Genomic DNA, 16,235 nt, shown 5'->3' with positions numbered 1-16,235 from the left:
GATCTGGTTCAAAATAGGTTGCTAGAGAGTCAAAGCGCTGACAAACCGCCTTTCCCCTCGGTAAACGCGCGCAGAGACGCCCCAGAAACCGAGGTGCAGCCGCTGTTTATGTCCGTTTTAGCGAGGCGGGATGTACAGAGCTATTCCCAGGGACAGAACAAATACCTGCTAAGAACCGAAGGCGCCACAAGTTGTTGCACACATGAATTGATCCAGTAATCGCTACGGCTATAACACCCTTATTTATGCTAAAGCATGTGACACAATCTTCAAAATGTGGTAGCTCCAAGTTACCACCTCTTTATTACTTATACAAGCTAATAGGTGAAGTGACTTTTACCTTCTTTACTTGAAGGAGGCACAAAGAAGCAGACAGGTAATTCCATGCTGCTGATTTTTATGATGTGATGGGTAGGGAAGGGAGAGGTTGAAGTAAAAACTGGGAAAACCGATTATGAAATCTCGGAGTTTTGGTAGCAGTGGCCAGCTCAGATGTCACGATTATTTTTTTCTTAAACTGCGGTTGAAAATATGTTAGAAAATCTGGCACCTTCTCTGCTCGTGTGTGAACCGATTTGTTCTGTCCGAAAGGATGAGCTGATAGTAGGCACCTCGCTTTCTGTCACTAATTTGAAATCTCGCCTTAATGTTAGCATTTTTAATCAACTGTCTAGCTGTTGCATTTCAGGGTGCGGGGAGAGGGAAGTGTGGTAGCTGTCTCTCCCGCTCCTGGGTTCTGCGGTGCCGGGGAGGATTGCCACTCAGTTCCGAGAGCGGAGCGCTGATGTTTGCCGTCTGCCGCGGTAAAGTTGCGGTAGTGTTACAGTTCCTCTCGGGTGAGACTTGCCAGGCTTAAGGCTAAAAAAGTGTCTCGTATACAAAACGGTCAGAATATTTACAGGTAATTGTGACTGTCAAATACTCCGGCGTGTTGACAAAGCGCAGAGATCTTGGAGCGTTTCGTCTTTCGGAGGGCGGGAGGCTGCGGCGACGTGGGACCCCTGCGAGGGCAGCGGCGCGGGCTGAGCCCCGGCGCCCGTTCGGCCGGGGGCCGGGGCTGCCTCCGGCTCCCAGCGAAACGCTGGCCAGGGGGAAATAAATAATCGTGTCGCCCCGCAGGGGCGGTGTGGCCGAAAGGCACTTCCCGGAGCAGAAGTGCAGCGGTTCACGGAGCAGAGCAAGCGAGAGCTGCCGTCCCCGCTGGGGACAAACTCGCTTGTTAGACGCTGATTTAGTTGGAGTGATTCCGTGACGGGGAGCAGACGAGCACCGCGTCTGGTCTGGTTTTGTAATGGGATTTCAAACGGCGGATACCGCTAACGCGTCCCTTTACAAACCTGAAATTTGTCACGGGAGCGCGCTGGCTGCGCTCAGGTCGGCGGCCCCTCGCAGAGGGGAGGGAGCGGGGCCGGCCGGGGGCTGCCGCCGCCGCCGCAGGCCGGGGGAAACGCTTGGGCTGGCGGAAGACGAGGGTTTCGGCGGAATCGCGCTCGCTGCGTGAGAGCGGTGCGCGGCGCCGCGGGCACCGCTGCGACTGGGCACGGCGGCCGCGCAGCCGCCGGGGCCGCGGCGGCTCCGCCGGCGGCGTCTGCGCCCGCACCGCGGGGCTGAGAGGTGGCAGCCCCCGCAGACGGCCGGGCACAGGCTGCCGGCCCCGCTCCGCGCCCTGCCCGCCGCCTGGGAACGGGGAGGGGGGGGGACACAAGGGGACGGCGCCGTCGGAGAGTGTGGAAGCTGGGGGAGGTCGGCTCCGCGGAGCCCAGCGGGCAGAAGGCAGGCAGGCGGACTCCGGGCAGTATCCCCAGCCCTTCGCTAACCCTGGCGTCTGCCTCGTTCCGCCGCGCCGGGAAGGCACCTCCAGGTTGGAGGGCGCTGCCTCTTGCAAGGCTACCGGGGCCGCCCCGGACGGCGGGCCGCCTCTCGGCCACCCTTGAACCTACTAGGAGCGGGCGGGCAGCCCCAGACCCGGGGAGGGGGGTGGGGGTGGGGTGTCCTTTCCAGGGCCAAGTACCAACCCTGGCCCCGAAAGCTCTTTGTAAGTGTTTGCGCATATAGGCAGGCAAAGTTTTGAGGCCACGGGAAAAGACGATAGGATTGTTTGCAGGAGGAAAAGCGACAGGATTTGGCCTTTTCCTGCCCCGGTATCCCACGTACGTTTCCTCTGCAGAGAGCGCCCTGCGGAGCCCCGTTGGTAACAGTACGGGGCTTGCGAAAGCCTAAAAAGGCTGAGCGTTAGCCGGTCAGCCTCTTGCAGCTTTCCAGCTACGGTGATTTCGCCAAGGACAGGGACAAGCCCGGTTCGCGGTGCGGCCAGGGAGGCTGTGAGCTGCCTGCCGTTTGCTTGAGCTGGGCTGTGGGATGTTTGCTGCTCCTGTGTGTTAGGGTGCGTTTCCTCGGTCTGTTCAACGGCGTTTTCCGCCTTTACAGTTCAATAAAACCTGTGTTGTTTATCTTCACTCGAAAGCCCCTGCACTGTCTGCCCCCCTTCTCTGAGCAGATCCTCAGCCTTCGGTGATTTGCGCAGAAAACTATAAATCCCCAGCCCGGTCCCGCCAGCCTGGGCACCCCCGCTGCCGGCTGGACTCAGGTCTGCCACGGGCTGACCTGCTCTTGGCTTCAGGGGAGCGGCGGGGAGCGAGGGGGGGAGATGGGGGCTGGCAGCGGGGACCCCTGCGGTTCCGCCACGGCTGCGGCTCCCTGAGCACCATTTCGCGTGGAAGGAGCCGGCTCCCAGCTGCTGCCTTGTGCGGCAGAGCCGAGGGTTCTCTGTACGCATCTGCTGGTGGTTTAATTTACACGGTGCGGTTTGCGTACAAAGATCGGGCTGTCTGGTTAAGAGGCAAAGTTTGGATTTAGGAGGAAAATGGCACCCCTGCTCTGCACAGAATTCAGTCGCTAATGAGCCGCGCCGTCCTGGGGAATGAGCGCGGCGGTGACGGCGGGGCTGGGGCTGAGCGCTGCTCCCGGGAAGCGGCTCTGTCCTCCCGGCTGTGGTGGGGTCTCCACTTCCACCTGGTCTCCGCCGGCCGCAGGAACTTGGAGGGAGTTTGGGAGGCGGTGGTGTCCGACGTGGGCGGGTGATGCTGTGCTTCCAGGTCGGAGCCGGGCGGGGGAGAAGGGCTGATATCTTGCTAATTTACGTAAATCGTTGAAATTAAAACGATTCTCGCCTCGAGGTACGAGTCCTCAGCCCTGCGCTCTCGGCGTGTCCTGCTGAGCTCCGCCGTCTCTCGCCCCCACCCCGAGCGAGAGCGCGGTTGGAGGGAAGAGCGGGCTCCCTGGGCACCCCGCAAACACCGTGGGGGTGAAAAGGCGGGCGCCGGGCTGGCAGCGGAGCCGAGGCGGGTGGCCCGCCGCTGCAGCCCCCTCCCGCATTCGTTCATGCCGCAACTCGGGCGGTGCGCGACAAGGCGGGACGCCCGTTTCCCCGCGGTGGCCGCTCGGCGCGGCCACCGCGGGGTGGGAGCGGGGGGCGCCGGCCGGCCCGGGGCAAACGGTGCTGGGGTGGCCTTGGGCTGCTGCGAAGGAGCAGCCGCAGCTGGTGCTCGGGTGGTGGGGCTCATCTCAGTACTTGTTAGTCACTTGTTTCTCGGATCTAGGGAATTTTCCTTAGTCGCAACGAAGGTGGTGAAACTCTTCCTTCATTTCCAGCTATAAGCTGCTAATTTGAAGGGGAAGAGCCGCAGGGCACAGGCGGCTGGGTCTGCGCTCTCTGCTCTTGACAGTTTACAAATCTAACCAGATCTATTTTAGCGAAGCCGTACAAAACCGGAGAGTCTCGCAAGGCTGTTAAGGTGAGGTGGGTCGATGAGCGTGAAACTTCACGGAGGAAATCCCTTGCAGCGTGTGATTGCGGGAAAACGTGGACCCGCGGCCAGGGCGACAGCCAAGAGCTGGAGACGAGTGTGAGGAACACGGGGAAGCCGCAGACCGCGGTGGGGAACCAGAGGGCAGGAGGGAGCCTGGCAGGAGCCCGGCAGCGGCCGGCTCAGCCCCCCACCAGGCGTCCCGACGGCCCGGCCCGCCAGCGAGCCTCGCTCCCTGCGCCCGCCTCGGCCGGGGCTGCGCTGCCTTCTGGGCACCGAAATAGGGTGTAATAACAGCTCCGGCCGAGTCTTTCCCTTCCCTGCATACGTCTGGCTGTAGAGATTTCCTCTCTATTGTCCGCAGCTCCTTCTCCGTATAACTAACGTTATCGGCAAAAGACTTACTAATAAAATCAGTGAGGGGAAGGATGAAGGCGAGGGTGGGGTCTGCAGAGACACTGCTGTCCCGAAACCGTTTAGTCGGAGCTCGGACTCCGTAAAGACGCTTTTGGTTTGGTTTTGGGGTTTTCTTCTGTTTCGATTGGCACAGCAGGAACGAGCCGCCCGGACCCCGCAGGGGCCGGAGGTGGCCGGAGGTGCGCAGGGGGGCAGAGCCGGCTCCCGCGGGGCCGAGGCGCAGTGCGGAGGAGCCGGGGGACTCGCTAGGCGCCCCGCCGGCCGCCGCCCTCCCCGTCCGGGCAGCCGCCCGCTTAGGCTTGGCCTGCCAGCGGGAAGGCAGCGGCGTGCGGCTGGGAAACGGCGATGGCCCGCCCCGTGCTCCCGCCGGCACTGTCGGCTGGAGGCAGAGCTCTCCCCTCGAAGCGCCGCGGGCAGGGCTGGGCTCCTCCCGCCGCTGGGATCAGGGACTTTTTCGTTTCGTTTTAGCTTCACCTCCTAAACCTGGCGCAGAGCGAGGGATCGCGGTAGTGCGGAGCGGCTCCTCCAGCGGCAGGGTTAGACGGCTCATCCCCGACGGCGTGGGCTTGATGGAGGGGGCCGCTCCGCAGAGGCGCTGGGGGGGGGCGGCTCCTCGGCTGCGCAGCGCCTTTCCCGCTCCGCGTGGGGAGCGCGGAAAAAGTGCAGCCGGGCATGAGGTCAGCCCCCACGCGCTGCCCGCCGCGGGTTTTCCCGGGCCGCCCTCTCTGCTCTGCCCGGGCCGGGCCGCGCCGCCGGAGCCTCGACGGCATGGGGTGGAGCGGCGCTGCCGGGTCAGGGCGCAGCGGAGGGCAGCGGGGCCGGCGCGGCCCGCGCCGCGCAGAAGGGGCCCGGCAGAACCCCGCGGCAGGTGCTGCCCCTCCTGCCCGGCCGCACCGGACCGCCCGGGCCGCGGGCGGGCGGGAGCAGCGGCCGCCTCGGGCTGCGCCGGCGCCGATGCCCGCGCGATGGCGCTGTGCGAAGGGGAAGACGCCGTGCCGGGTCGGGCGGGGGGTCCGGTCCCGGCCCCGAGGAGCGGCCGCTGGCTCGGGTCCCGCCGCGATGGGAAGGGAGCCCGGGCCGAGCGGGAGCGGGGAGACGGGAGCCCTCGCCCGCGGGAGCCGCCCGCCCCGGTGCCCCGGCGGTGCCCGCCGCCGCCGCCCCCGCGGGGACTCGGGGCCGCCCCGCTCCCATCCCGCCGGCCGCCGCGCCGTCGCGGCAGCCGTGGGCCTCCGCGCTTCGAGGTGGTGCCCGCGGGCGGCGGGCCGGAGTCCCCGGGACCAGGTGTGCGGCGGCCGGGGCCGCCGCCTCGGCCCAGGCCGCAGCGCTCCGCCGCGTCGCGGGGGGCCCGGCCCGGCCCGGCCCGGCCCGGCCCGGCCGAGCCCCGCGGTGAGGCGGTCGTCCCGCGGACGCCGTGGCCTCTGGGAGGCACTGGGCGGAAGGGGAGAAAGAAGGAGGCGAGGAGGGCTCACGGGAGCCCGACGAATCCGGTCAGGCACGGCGTCCGGCTGTCGGCCGGGCGAGGGCGGCCCCGGCCCCGGTCCCGGCCCGGGAGGCAGCAGTGCTCGGCATCGCGGGCGGCGGAGGCGCGGCAGCCCCCGGCAGCCCCAGCTGCAGCCGTCCGCCTCCGAAGCCTGTGCAGGCAGGGAGCTGCGATCTCTTCCATGCGTTTTGGCTTTAAAAGCGGCAGTTAATGAAAACCAAACCTTTCCAAGGAGGTGTTTTTGTTCGTTTGTTTTGTTCAAAAATTTTTTGGCAATCAACCACTTGAGGCGTCCGTAAACTTCAGTAACGGGCAGCGCCGGGGACTCGGAGCGCACCCGCTCCTGCTCTCACCGGAGTGCGAGAGCAGAAAATTCTCGTACTGGAGTTCGTGTTAGAAAAAGAAAAAGAAGTTATTAATAATAATAATAATAGTAATAATAATTTTTAAAAACCCGTTCTTTTTATAGCGAGACTGAGGACGGATGGGGGAAAGAGATGGGAAATAATCGCCCTTTTTTCCAGTGGAAATAAGGACAACATGTGAAAATCATGCACTGGGGAAAAAAAAAAAGCATTTGTAATTTGAAACAGAAAGAAAAGGCTTTTATTGGGAAAAATATGTAAAAGAAAAATAAGCATCGTGTTTCATAAAATCTGTCTAAATTAAATGGTGTTTACAAAACAGAAGTTACCAACCAGCAAAATTTATACGCAGTCGGTTCGGTTTCCCCTTAGTTTTACTAGTTTTGCTTCCGCGTCGAAATTTTCAAATTATTACCGCCCCGGTTTCAAAGTTAAAAGAGTATTTTCTTTAAACGTTCGGCTTACAAATACAGGAATAAGCACATATTTGGCGATCCTGATAGTCCAGTGAATGCGCAAATAAGAAACAAGCTGCCGGTGGGGGAAAAAACCCGAACGCGAGAGAAAGGTGCAGAGGATTCATGGCAAATAAAGCAATCGCTACATATATATTTAAATGTATTTAATTGTATGCATTATTCAAATGCCCTTCTGACTAGTTTAATAATTTAGAATCGATAGTTTTCCTAAAAACTTTATAAAATATTTACACTTAATAAAATATTAATCGATTAACAAGCCAGTTGTACTCTTATAGGAGCTTTACTAAAGTCCTGTAATCGCGCTGTCGCCACACGTCTCTGCTGTTAAGGAAAGGATCACTGACAAAATGTAAATGAAGATCTTCAGACGGTGGTGTTTATAAAATAGCTCATTAATGGGCTTGGATTGAATCTCTCCATCCATCCACATCATCAGATATAATAATAGTAACGAATCAGACAGGGAAGATCCTGGCTAAACCATTGGCATTTTTTTTTTTTTTTCCAGAAGTACTGAAGTCCTAAATCACCAATTCTTCTAACTTTCCGGCCATTGATCCGCAGGAATTCGTAGTTCAACATCAAAGGTAAGAACAAAACATTATTCAATTATTCGATAGCTGGTGGAAAAGGTTAAGTTCCATGTAAGAGCTGCGGCTGAGCTTTATCAGATTTAGGGGGGAAAAAAAAAAAGGGAGAAAAGTTAGATCGGCTTATTTAAAAAGAAAAACGAGAGTTCTCCAAACTTTGAGGCTCCTTTCTGGAAGGGACGGCAGGAGATCTGGCTGGCGGCAGCCGCTGCGCTCTCTCCTCCTCCGCAGCCTGCGCGTTCCCGGCACCGGCGCTCGCTCCTCCGACAGCTCCCAGAGCCCCGGCCCTGGCGGCGGCCCCCGCGCCCCCGGCCTTCCGCTGTCCCCCGCATCTTTTCTGGCTCCCCCAAACTTCAGCCGGCGATGGGACCCGGCTCCCACCCCCGTTCACGGCTTGCTGTCCCGGGGCAAGGCTGGCACCGCGTCCAGACTTCGGCGGCGGGTCCCCCTGCCCCTTCCGAGGCGGGGAGAGACACGAGTCCTTCGGCCGAGGCGGGGGAAGCCGCACGCGGCGCTGCTTTTCGGGTCCGGGCCGGGGGTCGGATGTGGAGCGAAGCGATTCTTTCTCTTACCCTGCCCGGGAATCCGCTGTTTCTCCCGGCACCGCTTCCAGGGGCGGCCTGGAGCCCACCGGGAGACCCGAGCGCTCGGCGGGCGGGCGGGCTGTCACTGCCGCTCGGAGGGAGGGAGGCAGGAGGGCAACGGGGCCAGCGGCGGCCGAGCTCCCGCGGGTGACCTACCCTTCCCCTGTTCCAAATCCCGGGGCAGCACCGGCGGGGCTCGCCGCACCGGGACGGCTGCGTGCAGGCTCGGGACTACCGCTGCCGCCCACCCTACCTTCCCCGGGCGTTTACAGGGCGGACGGAAACCTGCTGCCAGGGCTGCCCGGTGGCCGTGGTGCTCCCGCCGCGTCCCGGTCCTGCCGTGACCGGGGCGGGGGGGGGGGGGGGGGGCTCTCCTCTCCCCCCCCCCCCCCCCGTAGCCCCCTCTTTTTTTTGACCCTCCGGCGCCACCGTAAAAGGCAGAGCTCTTAAGGGGGCACGGCGGGGAGGGCGGCGCCCTGTAGGGAGCCAGCGGCGGACGGGCGGCGGGGGAGGAGGGGGGGGGGCCCGAAGGTGCCCGCCGCCCCCCCCCTCCTCCCCCGCCGCCCGTCCGCCGCCCCCGCCCCCCCGCGCCGGAGGGGATTTCCTCGGTCCACCTTAACGCCAGGCTCGTTCCGCCGCCGGGCGGGCGGGGAGGGCTCGGCGGCGCGGGGCCGCCGGCTCATTCCCCTGCGCCCCCCGGACCGGGCAGGGGGCGCTGCGAGCCCTCGGGGCGCGCCGGCGGGCATGGCCCCGCCGGGACAAGCGCCCGCTCCGCCGCCGGCCCCGGGGAGCGGCGCGAGTGCACCTTGCACCCCAGGGAGAGGTGACCGCCTGCCGGGCGACCGCCGGCCTCCCCGGGATCGGCGAGGGGCCCGATCCCGCCCCGCTGCGACTTCCCCGCCGGAGCTTTCCCCTCCCCGCTGGCCGCGCTTCGCCAGCGCTGTCATGCCCTGCGCGGAGCTCCGCTATTAAATAATTTAGCGGCGGCAGCAGCGCTTCCCTGTCCGCTTGTCACCTCCTCCCGGCTCCCGCCATCAATTATTCAGGGCCAGCCCGGTAACTGCCTGGAGCCGGGCGCGGAGAGGAGGGCGACGGCGGGGCCCTACCTGGCGCCGGGCTGCTCGCCCGCTCTCGGCGCCCCGGAGGAAGCGCGACCGGCCCTCGGGGCGGCAGCCTCCGCCGCACCGCGAGAAGTTACTGCCGGCTCGCCCCGGCGGGAGGGTCCCCGCCGTCGCTCGGCTCCCCGGAGCGGGGGCGGGGGTCCGGGTGGCAGGAGGCGGCGAGGCCGCTCCGGCTGCGTGGGACCGACCCGGGCGCCTGGACTGGATGCCGGTGGCAGCTTTGCTCCTCCCCGGTCGGTCCGGTCTCCCCAACTGGGGCTTCCCCTCTGTCGTTCCCCCCGCTCTTCCTCTTCTTCTCGCGGCTCCTCCTCCTCTCCTTCCCCCTCAGCCCGACTGCCCCTGTCCTTGCCCTCTTCTGCCCTGGGTCTCTCCAGTCATCACCGCCTCGTCCTGCCGCGCTTCCCCTTCCCCTTCCCCACCCCACCCTCCCTCCGTACGGCACCGCGCTCGCTTTTCGTGTGCGAGCTGTAGTATTTATTTATTGGTGTTTAATTTCCTGCCAGGTGGGTCTCTGCCTCCCACCCCTGCACGCAGCGGGGCGGCCGGGCTGGGGCTGGGGCTGCGCGGGGCGGGCCGGGCCGCGAGGAGGTGGGCTGCTGCGCGCCCGTCTGCGCCCGATCCCGAGACAGCACCGAGACTTGATTTTTGCGGGGGGGGGGGGGGGGGGAGGGGTGTCGGAGGCGAGGAGGGGTGGCGATGTTTGGGATGCACAGCCTTGGGACGGGAACGCCGCGCAGACAGGCAGGCAGACACACACACACACACACACACACACACACACACACACACACACACACACACACGCACGCACACACACCAAACCCGAAACCGAGGACAACCCCAAAAAGGACTCACTCTGCCTCGATGACTCAACGCAACTAATAACCGTTTCTCCGCTCTCTGTGGCGAGTCCCTCCTGCCGCTGCTGTCGCTGGCAGAGGAAGGAGCGATTGAAAGTGACACACCGGGGGCCGCCGCCGCTTCCCCGCGCCGTCAGGCACCCGCCGCCGCCGCGGAGCCCGGGAGAGCGGCGCTCCCTCTTCTTCTCCTCCCCCCGTCTCCCCCGGTATTGATTTTCTCCGCTGAAGGTGTGAGAAGTCGGCTCCCTCTCCCTTCTCCTCTCCTCTGCGCCGCAGCCGGCGGCCCCGCGGCTCCCCGCCCCCTCGCCCCGACCTCCCCGCTCGGCACCGCTCCGCTCGCCACCCGGGACCCTCCGGGAAGGGGCTCCGGCCCCTGCCGCCCCGGCCCCGCCGCCTCGGCACCCCCGGAGGAGGGCAAGGAGGGGGCTGGGGGTGGGGGGAAGGAGTAGAAGGGGAGAAAGCGGCGTGAGAGGAGGAAACAAGAAAACTTTCCACCCTGGATTCTCTACTTCTGATCCATGGACAGAGCCCAACTCAGCCAACTTACAGACAGGCTATAAGCAGTAAGTACAGCGGCAGCTCCCGGGAGCCGCTCGCTAGAGGCTTCCTCGCCAGCAGCCGGCTACTCCGTGGCTGCACAGCTGGACGGCGCGGGGGGGAGGGGGGAGCCGTGCCAGCGGGGCCGCCCGGACTGGCAGCCTCTTCCCCGCGGCCCCCGGGGGCGGGCCGGGGCTGAGGCCGGACGCGGGGCGCAGCACCTGGCTGCGGCGGGCGGGTGGGCTGCCCGCCGGCCTGCCCGGCGCGATGGGGACCGGGGCGCAGCGCTGCCCGCCCCCGCCCGCGGCAGGTTGGGGTCGGGCGGCGGGACCCGCGTCTCCGCCGCGGCGGCCGGGCCGGGGCCGTCGGGGCCGAACCGCTCGCTTTCAGCGGCGGCGGGAGCGGGGCGGCATCGCGCCCGGCCGGCGCTCGCCCGGCTTCACGGGGCTGAGCCGCCCGGGGGACGCGCTGCGGGGGCCCGGTGCCGGGCGGCAGCGCGGGGCGGCGGCAGCTGAAGCGCCCCTTGTTTCTCTCGCCCTAGGTCCGTGCTCCTTCTACTGCGACCTGCCAGCGGGAGCCGCGTCTCCGAGCATGGAGCGGAGGAGTGAGAGCCCCTGCCTGCGGGACAGCCCCGACAGAGGCAGCGGCAGCCCCGATGTCAAAGGGCCCCCCCCGGGGAAGGTGGCCAGGCTGGAGCAGAACGGCAGCCCCATGGGCACCCGCGGGAGGCCCAACGGCGCCGTCACCAAGCCCGTGGGAGGTAACCGTGCGGCCGCGCTCACGGCGGCACCGCCGGCCCGGCCCGGCCCGGCCCGGCTCGGCTCGGCTCGGCAGCCCCGCTGGCCGGGGCGCGCAGAGCGGCGTGCCCGGGCTGGCATTCGGCGGGCGGGTCGGCACGGTGCGCGGAGGTGGCGGCAGGTTCGCGTGGCAGCCGGCGGGCTGCTGCCCGCTGTCCTGCAAAGCGTTCAGCTGCTCCACCGCTGCGGTGTTAGGGGTCCGGGGAACGACTTCTGCCGAGGTCTGCGGCGTTAGAAGGCCGCCTTCCCAAAGAGGCCACCCCTAGGCCCGGGCTCTAGCTAGGCGGCTCGCAAAAGGGCAGGCCTAATCCTGCCGGAGGGTAACTGGGGGAGATCTGGGCCCTGCTCTCAGTGCTTCCTGCATGCGAGCTGGCGGATCGCCGCCGGGGCAGCCCGCGGGCAGCCCCCCTGCCCCGCCGGCGGCTCCCGGAGGGCACGGCAGCGGCCGGGGCGGCGGGCCTGGGCAGCGCCAACAAAAGAGGGCATCGCCCCCAGGTGAGGTACAGGCAGCCCGGCTGCGCTCAGGGATGCGGGTGACACGAACTAGGTGTGTTATGCCCGCCGCCGTAGCTCTGAGAACGGGGTCTCCGGGGTGGGAAAAAGGGCAGCATCCGTGTTTGCGTTTAGGAATTTTTTTTTTTTTTTTCCTTTCCGTAAATAGCGTTTTGTAGCAGTTGTAAAAGAGGACAGGGCAAAACGCGTGCAAGGTTCAGCTCTTTCAGCAAAATCTTTGAGCGTTAGTTTTGCAGCTTTCTTGCAATTCTCTGGAATACTTTAACTTTCATACCTACTTTGCTCTCTAGTTGCTGGTCAATTTTGTGTTTAGAGCACGTTTAAGTGACACGCGTGGTTGCCTTTTTTTTCCCTCGCTTTTCTTCCAAGCCGCCAAACTCTCCAGTCACTTTTCCTAAATGCCCTCTTTTTTTCATCCTAACTCTGATGCTGTAGCATTTAACACAGTGCAGCCTCGTGTTAGGAAAAATATATTTAAAAATCTTGAAATTAGCCAGATGCTGTGAGCAAAATAATACAGGACAGGCCTCAAATAACTTTACCTTTTTTAAAGAAAATCCCTCTTTTAAAACGTGTAGAGTGGTAACACACAAATCTAGTTGTTTATACACAAAGGGTTTGTGTAAATGACATTTCAAGAGATACTTTGATACGGTCGTCACATGACTCTCTATTACGTGAGGTTTATTTAGCGATTTTACCATTAGACGCTTGTTTCAGACCTCTTTGGCTCAATAGGCTTCCTAATTGCTGAAGTTTGCTAAGGGGCTGCAGATTTGTTTTATTTTAAAAACATAGGATTCATTTGTATACCTAATGAAGGGTAAGAAATCTCACCAGTTTTTTATGTTTCTGGGATGGCTATATGTCTGGTTTTTAAACCTCTTCATGTTCTTCTCATGTATGGAAAAAGAAGAAACAGCTTTGCAGTGAAAGGCTTGTAGTACTATTAGACTTACAAATTGGTGGAGAAACAATTTGTTGAATAATTGTAAAAATGAACTAGTTAATCATATAAAAAGTAATATATGTAGTTTTGGATGCCTTTCGCGAGACTGAGGCATTATAGCTGCTTGATTTTAAAGAGAATGTTACAACTGGAACTAAAATCTTTTTCCTTGGGGCATTTATAGAAATACACTTTAAAAGAATGTTTTTAAAGGTTTTGCAATATATATGTTGCTTTCTAATTGCAGCTGTGTTAGCCAAGAGAAATTCACTGGCTTTTATAGTTATATCAGTGGTTCAGCTCGAATCTGGCCTGTTTCTTCCACTTAAGACAAAGACTCTCATTTCTGAAAGCAAACTTTTAAGAGCTTACATTTTCATTCATTACTCTTCAGCTCATTTATAAAGTTGGTGCAGAGTGTAAAAGTGTGGGGGAATAGGAAATGCAGGAGTAATTTTTTTTTTTTTTTTTTCTTAGCTGATGTTCTTTAAACAGTCTCAATCTCTTTGGTTTTAGGCTATTCATAATAAAGTTTATTCATTACTCCTTATTGATACTGAAAGCAAGAAGAAAATTATTCTTGTCTGAATACTTACCTAGGTTCTGTAATACTCAATACTAAATTAGTTAAGGCAGATTTTTTTAATAAGATAATGGTGCTGTTTAAAATTGATTTAATTTTTTTTTTTCTCCTGGAAATGCTCTCAAGATAAATCAACATAGCTAATTTCCAGATATTTTTTCCTCTGCTCTTTTTCAAGTTTAATCTTTAAGAACCTGTGTGACTAAGTGATCTTTTTCTGACAGCAGATTGCACCGTTTCGGGTATTTCTGGAAGTCTGTATCTTTGCAGTGATTGCTGTGGTGTTAGTAATTTTTTCACTTGAGTTGTGAAATGCAGCTGTAGATGTTCGCGGAAAGGCTTACTTTTAATATACTGGCAAATTAGTATAAAATTTCCCTTCTAATAAATATTAATAAAGGCTCTTTTAGTATTGTTGTTAGTGTTTGATAAAAAGGAAACTATTGGAAGTTGTATTGAAATGACATCTAAGGCTTTAGTTTTCAGTCCTTAAGTTTATTCTTATTTTTCAAGCTTTAAAAAGTGCTAATATTTATTGAATGTGAACTTCATTTGGGAAAAAAAAATTGAAATATGTTACTGGAAACTAGAGACCATTTTAGGTTGTGGGGTTTTTTTTAATTCTATAAAGTGTATCTAAAGGGTTTGAAAGCAAAGACAGATGCTAGCAACTCTTTTTTTTGTGTCATTTTGGGCCTTAGATATGTAAATGCTGAAATTCTGTCCTACTTGTCAAGTGTGTTTTTGGTGTAATAATATCTGTTTCTGAACTTAATCCCTGAGAACAGAGCAATAAGCTCTTAACTAACTGGTGCTATGATGAAACTGATGACCTTTGGTAACAAGTTTTATAGTCGTAGTGTTTGCTACAATTATTTTTCCAGTGACTTCCCTGAGAAATAGAGAAATATTATAGTGCTGTAGGTGTTTTTAGCTTTCTCTCTAGATTTATGAGTGAAAAAGTGGCTTAAAATAAGCTTTCGTAGTGCAGACAGAAATTCAGTTGTTCTCATGAGAAATTTTGCCTTATGACTCTCGTGGGTTTTTTTTTTATTCCTAACCTGAATGTACTTAATTCAAAGGGCCATTACAGCAGCTATAATAAACTAGTGAAGGTCACTAAAAAGATAAACGGGGTCTTAAAGGTTGCGTTTAATAGGGGATTTACAAGTTTTGGTACTGTTTACGATGTTGTTAGCGTCAGTCCAATGTGTTAGAGTCCAATTTTGGTTTGCCTGACTAACCCAGTGCTTTCTAAAATGTTTCAGCAGTTATCTAACCGGTCTGTTTTAAAACCTGTATGTAATAAATCACGAGCGCTCAGATGTTCAGGAGAGGCAGGTTTCATAAAGGTCCCTGGGAAAAAAAAGGCTAATATCACTTTAAAAAACATATGAAGCCTGGGAGAGAGTTTAGAGCAAGCAAGAGCACTATGGTGTTGACAGCTTTATATCCCTGTTGGGTAACATTCACTTACTAGAATTGGCGTCTTCTCTCAGTTAGTAATTCACTCCATAAGGATTAAAAAAAAAAAAAGGGGATGATTAATGGCTAGGAAACTTATATTTACAAAATTGTTGATTGCAATTCATGAACCTGTTTGTGTATGAATGGATGTGCATATATATATATTTATATATGCGTTGATTTTGAAGAGCGTAGAAAATAAGCATCAAAAGCCTCTGAATGCAACTTAAAATGCCAGTATGTAGAATGAGCTGTTTTGAAGTTAGGTTTTGCTGAAATAGAAATGTAGATCTAAAATATAGCTGAGGGAACACGTTCAAATTTGGAGCAGGAAATGATTGCAAAAAGTTTGCTGGTTAGAGTAGTTTGATGCAGTCTGATAGTAATACATTCTTATTCATTTAACAGTTAAAATATGTGATTTAATTTACAGAATATTAATGGAGGGGAAAAGTTTCAGACAATTCAAAGTAAATTGTATGATTGGGATGTTAATCAGTATCTGTGGTTACTGTGCTCATACAAAGTCAGATGTACCAGAAATGTGGATGCAGTGACTCTTCGGAATGCTGCAGCTAATTGCTGTAAGCCCCGTAAAGTTCTGATGTATCATGGTCTTGTCTGCTTAGGTGTAGTTAGAAATCTGTTCTAATGGATCTCTGGGGCGACAGAAATGCCGACTGAGGATGGTTGAAGAGCTGTTTGTCAAAATCCATTCTGAGTATTTCTGCAAAAATGTCGTAGGGTTTGTGCTACCTTTTATATCTTTTACAAGGATTTAAAGTACTTTACTGGAGAGAAGATCCACTTCTGTGCAGATGGAAGAGTACAGCTTGATCAGATTTGCTCCTCTGTTCTAAGCAGTTAGTTAACATTAAGCTCTAAATGGCATCCTGAATGGTGTAAGGAAGCATGTTTTCGCTTGTCCTTATGAATTGAGTGAAGTGAAAGGTTAAGTTTTAGATCGTCTTCCTGCCTAGATCCTAGATGAAGAATATCTTCCTGCTGCCTGAAAGAAGTGTGTAGCTATTTGAAAGAATTGAATGCATTGAGATACAGAAGCATGAAAGCCGCAAATCCTTGTTAGTTCAGAAACGAGCAGTATGTGAATGTATTTTGTGTTTTATCTATTGCAGAATAGTTGGAAAATGTTGCCTCGTACTTTGATATAATTAAGTGGGGATTATGAGGAAATGTAAATTCTTGGGTTTTATGCATTTTTGATACATAATGGGGAAGAGACCTCTAATTTAACAGGAAGAGTAAGAAAAGCAAGACAGTGATTTCTTTTTCATGACCAGTGGTTAAAAATGAGTTTCGGGTCTTTTTGCTGATTTTCACCCTCCACTCCTCTTTTCCAATCAGATTATGTCATGTAGATAGAATAAACAGAGCAGTGACTCCTGAAGGGTCATGCAGTGTATCAGCTGTATTTTTGCTGAGGTAGAAAAATAGTCTCTCTTTATGTGTTTTCAGTAGTTGGTCTGTTATTAAAATAAAGACACAGTTGGTTAAAATATATGTGCAATTGAACATACGCATTAAACAGAATATAGGGTATCCACCCAGTCAGTGACCTAGGCATAATTTGATGTTTAGAGTTATTTTGGAACTCTAAGTTGCATCTGCAGAAAGCCACTGACAATTTTGAATTCAAGATTTAAGATTAGCTGTAGTAAGATTT

The 16,235-nt window shown here is 56.6% G+C and overlaps 1 protein-coding gene across 6 annotated transcripts in view; it reads left to right on the top strand.

The window, feature by feature from the left end:
* Positions 1-3,756: 3,756 nt before the first annotated feature.
* The window catches only part of SATB2 (SATB homeobox 2), a 139,238-nt gene continuing 126,759 nt past the window's right edge, over positions 3,757-16,235 (top strand). The window contains exons 1-3 of one of the 6 annotated variants that reach the window (XM_030019009.2): positions 3,757-3,794; positions 7,059-7,137; positions 10,784-11,002. In XM_030019009.2, the coding sequence (XP_029874869.1) occupies positions 10,834-11,002 (169 nt within the window). In that variant the 5' untranslated portion in view covers positions 3,757-3,794; positions 7,059-7,137; positions 10,784-10,833. Of the gene's footprint in view, positions 3,795-4,242; positions 4,403-4,743; positions 4,760-6,885; positions 7,138-9,560; positions 10,269-10,462; positions 10,553-10,783; positions 11,003-16,235 lie in introns of those variants that run through there. The other 5 variants (XM_030019007.2, XM_030019006.2, XM_030019005.2 and 2 more) reach the window with 5 other exon arrangements.

Source organism: Aquila chrysaetos, chromosome 6 (assembly GCF_900496995.4).
Source record: "Aquila chrysaetos chrysaetos chromosome 6, bAquChr1.4, whole genome shotgun sequence".
NCBI classification, from domain to species: Eukaryota; Metazoa; Chordata; class Aves; order Accipitriformes; family Accipitridae; genus Aquila; species Aquila chrysaetos.
Note: the sequence above shows the minus strand (reverse complement) of the source record. Positions and strands in the feature narration are given on the sequence as shown.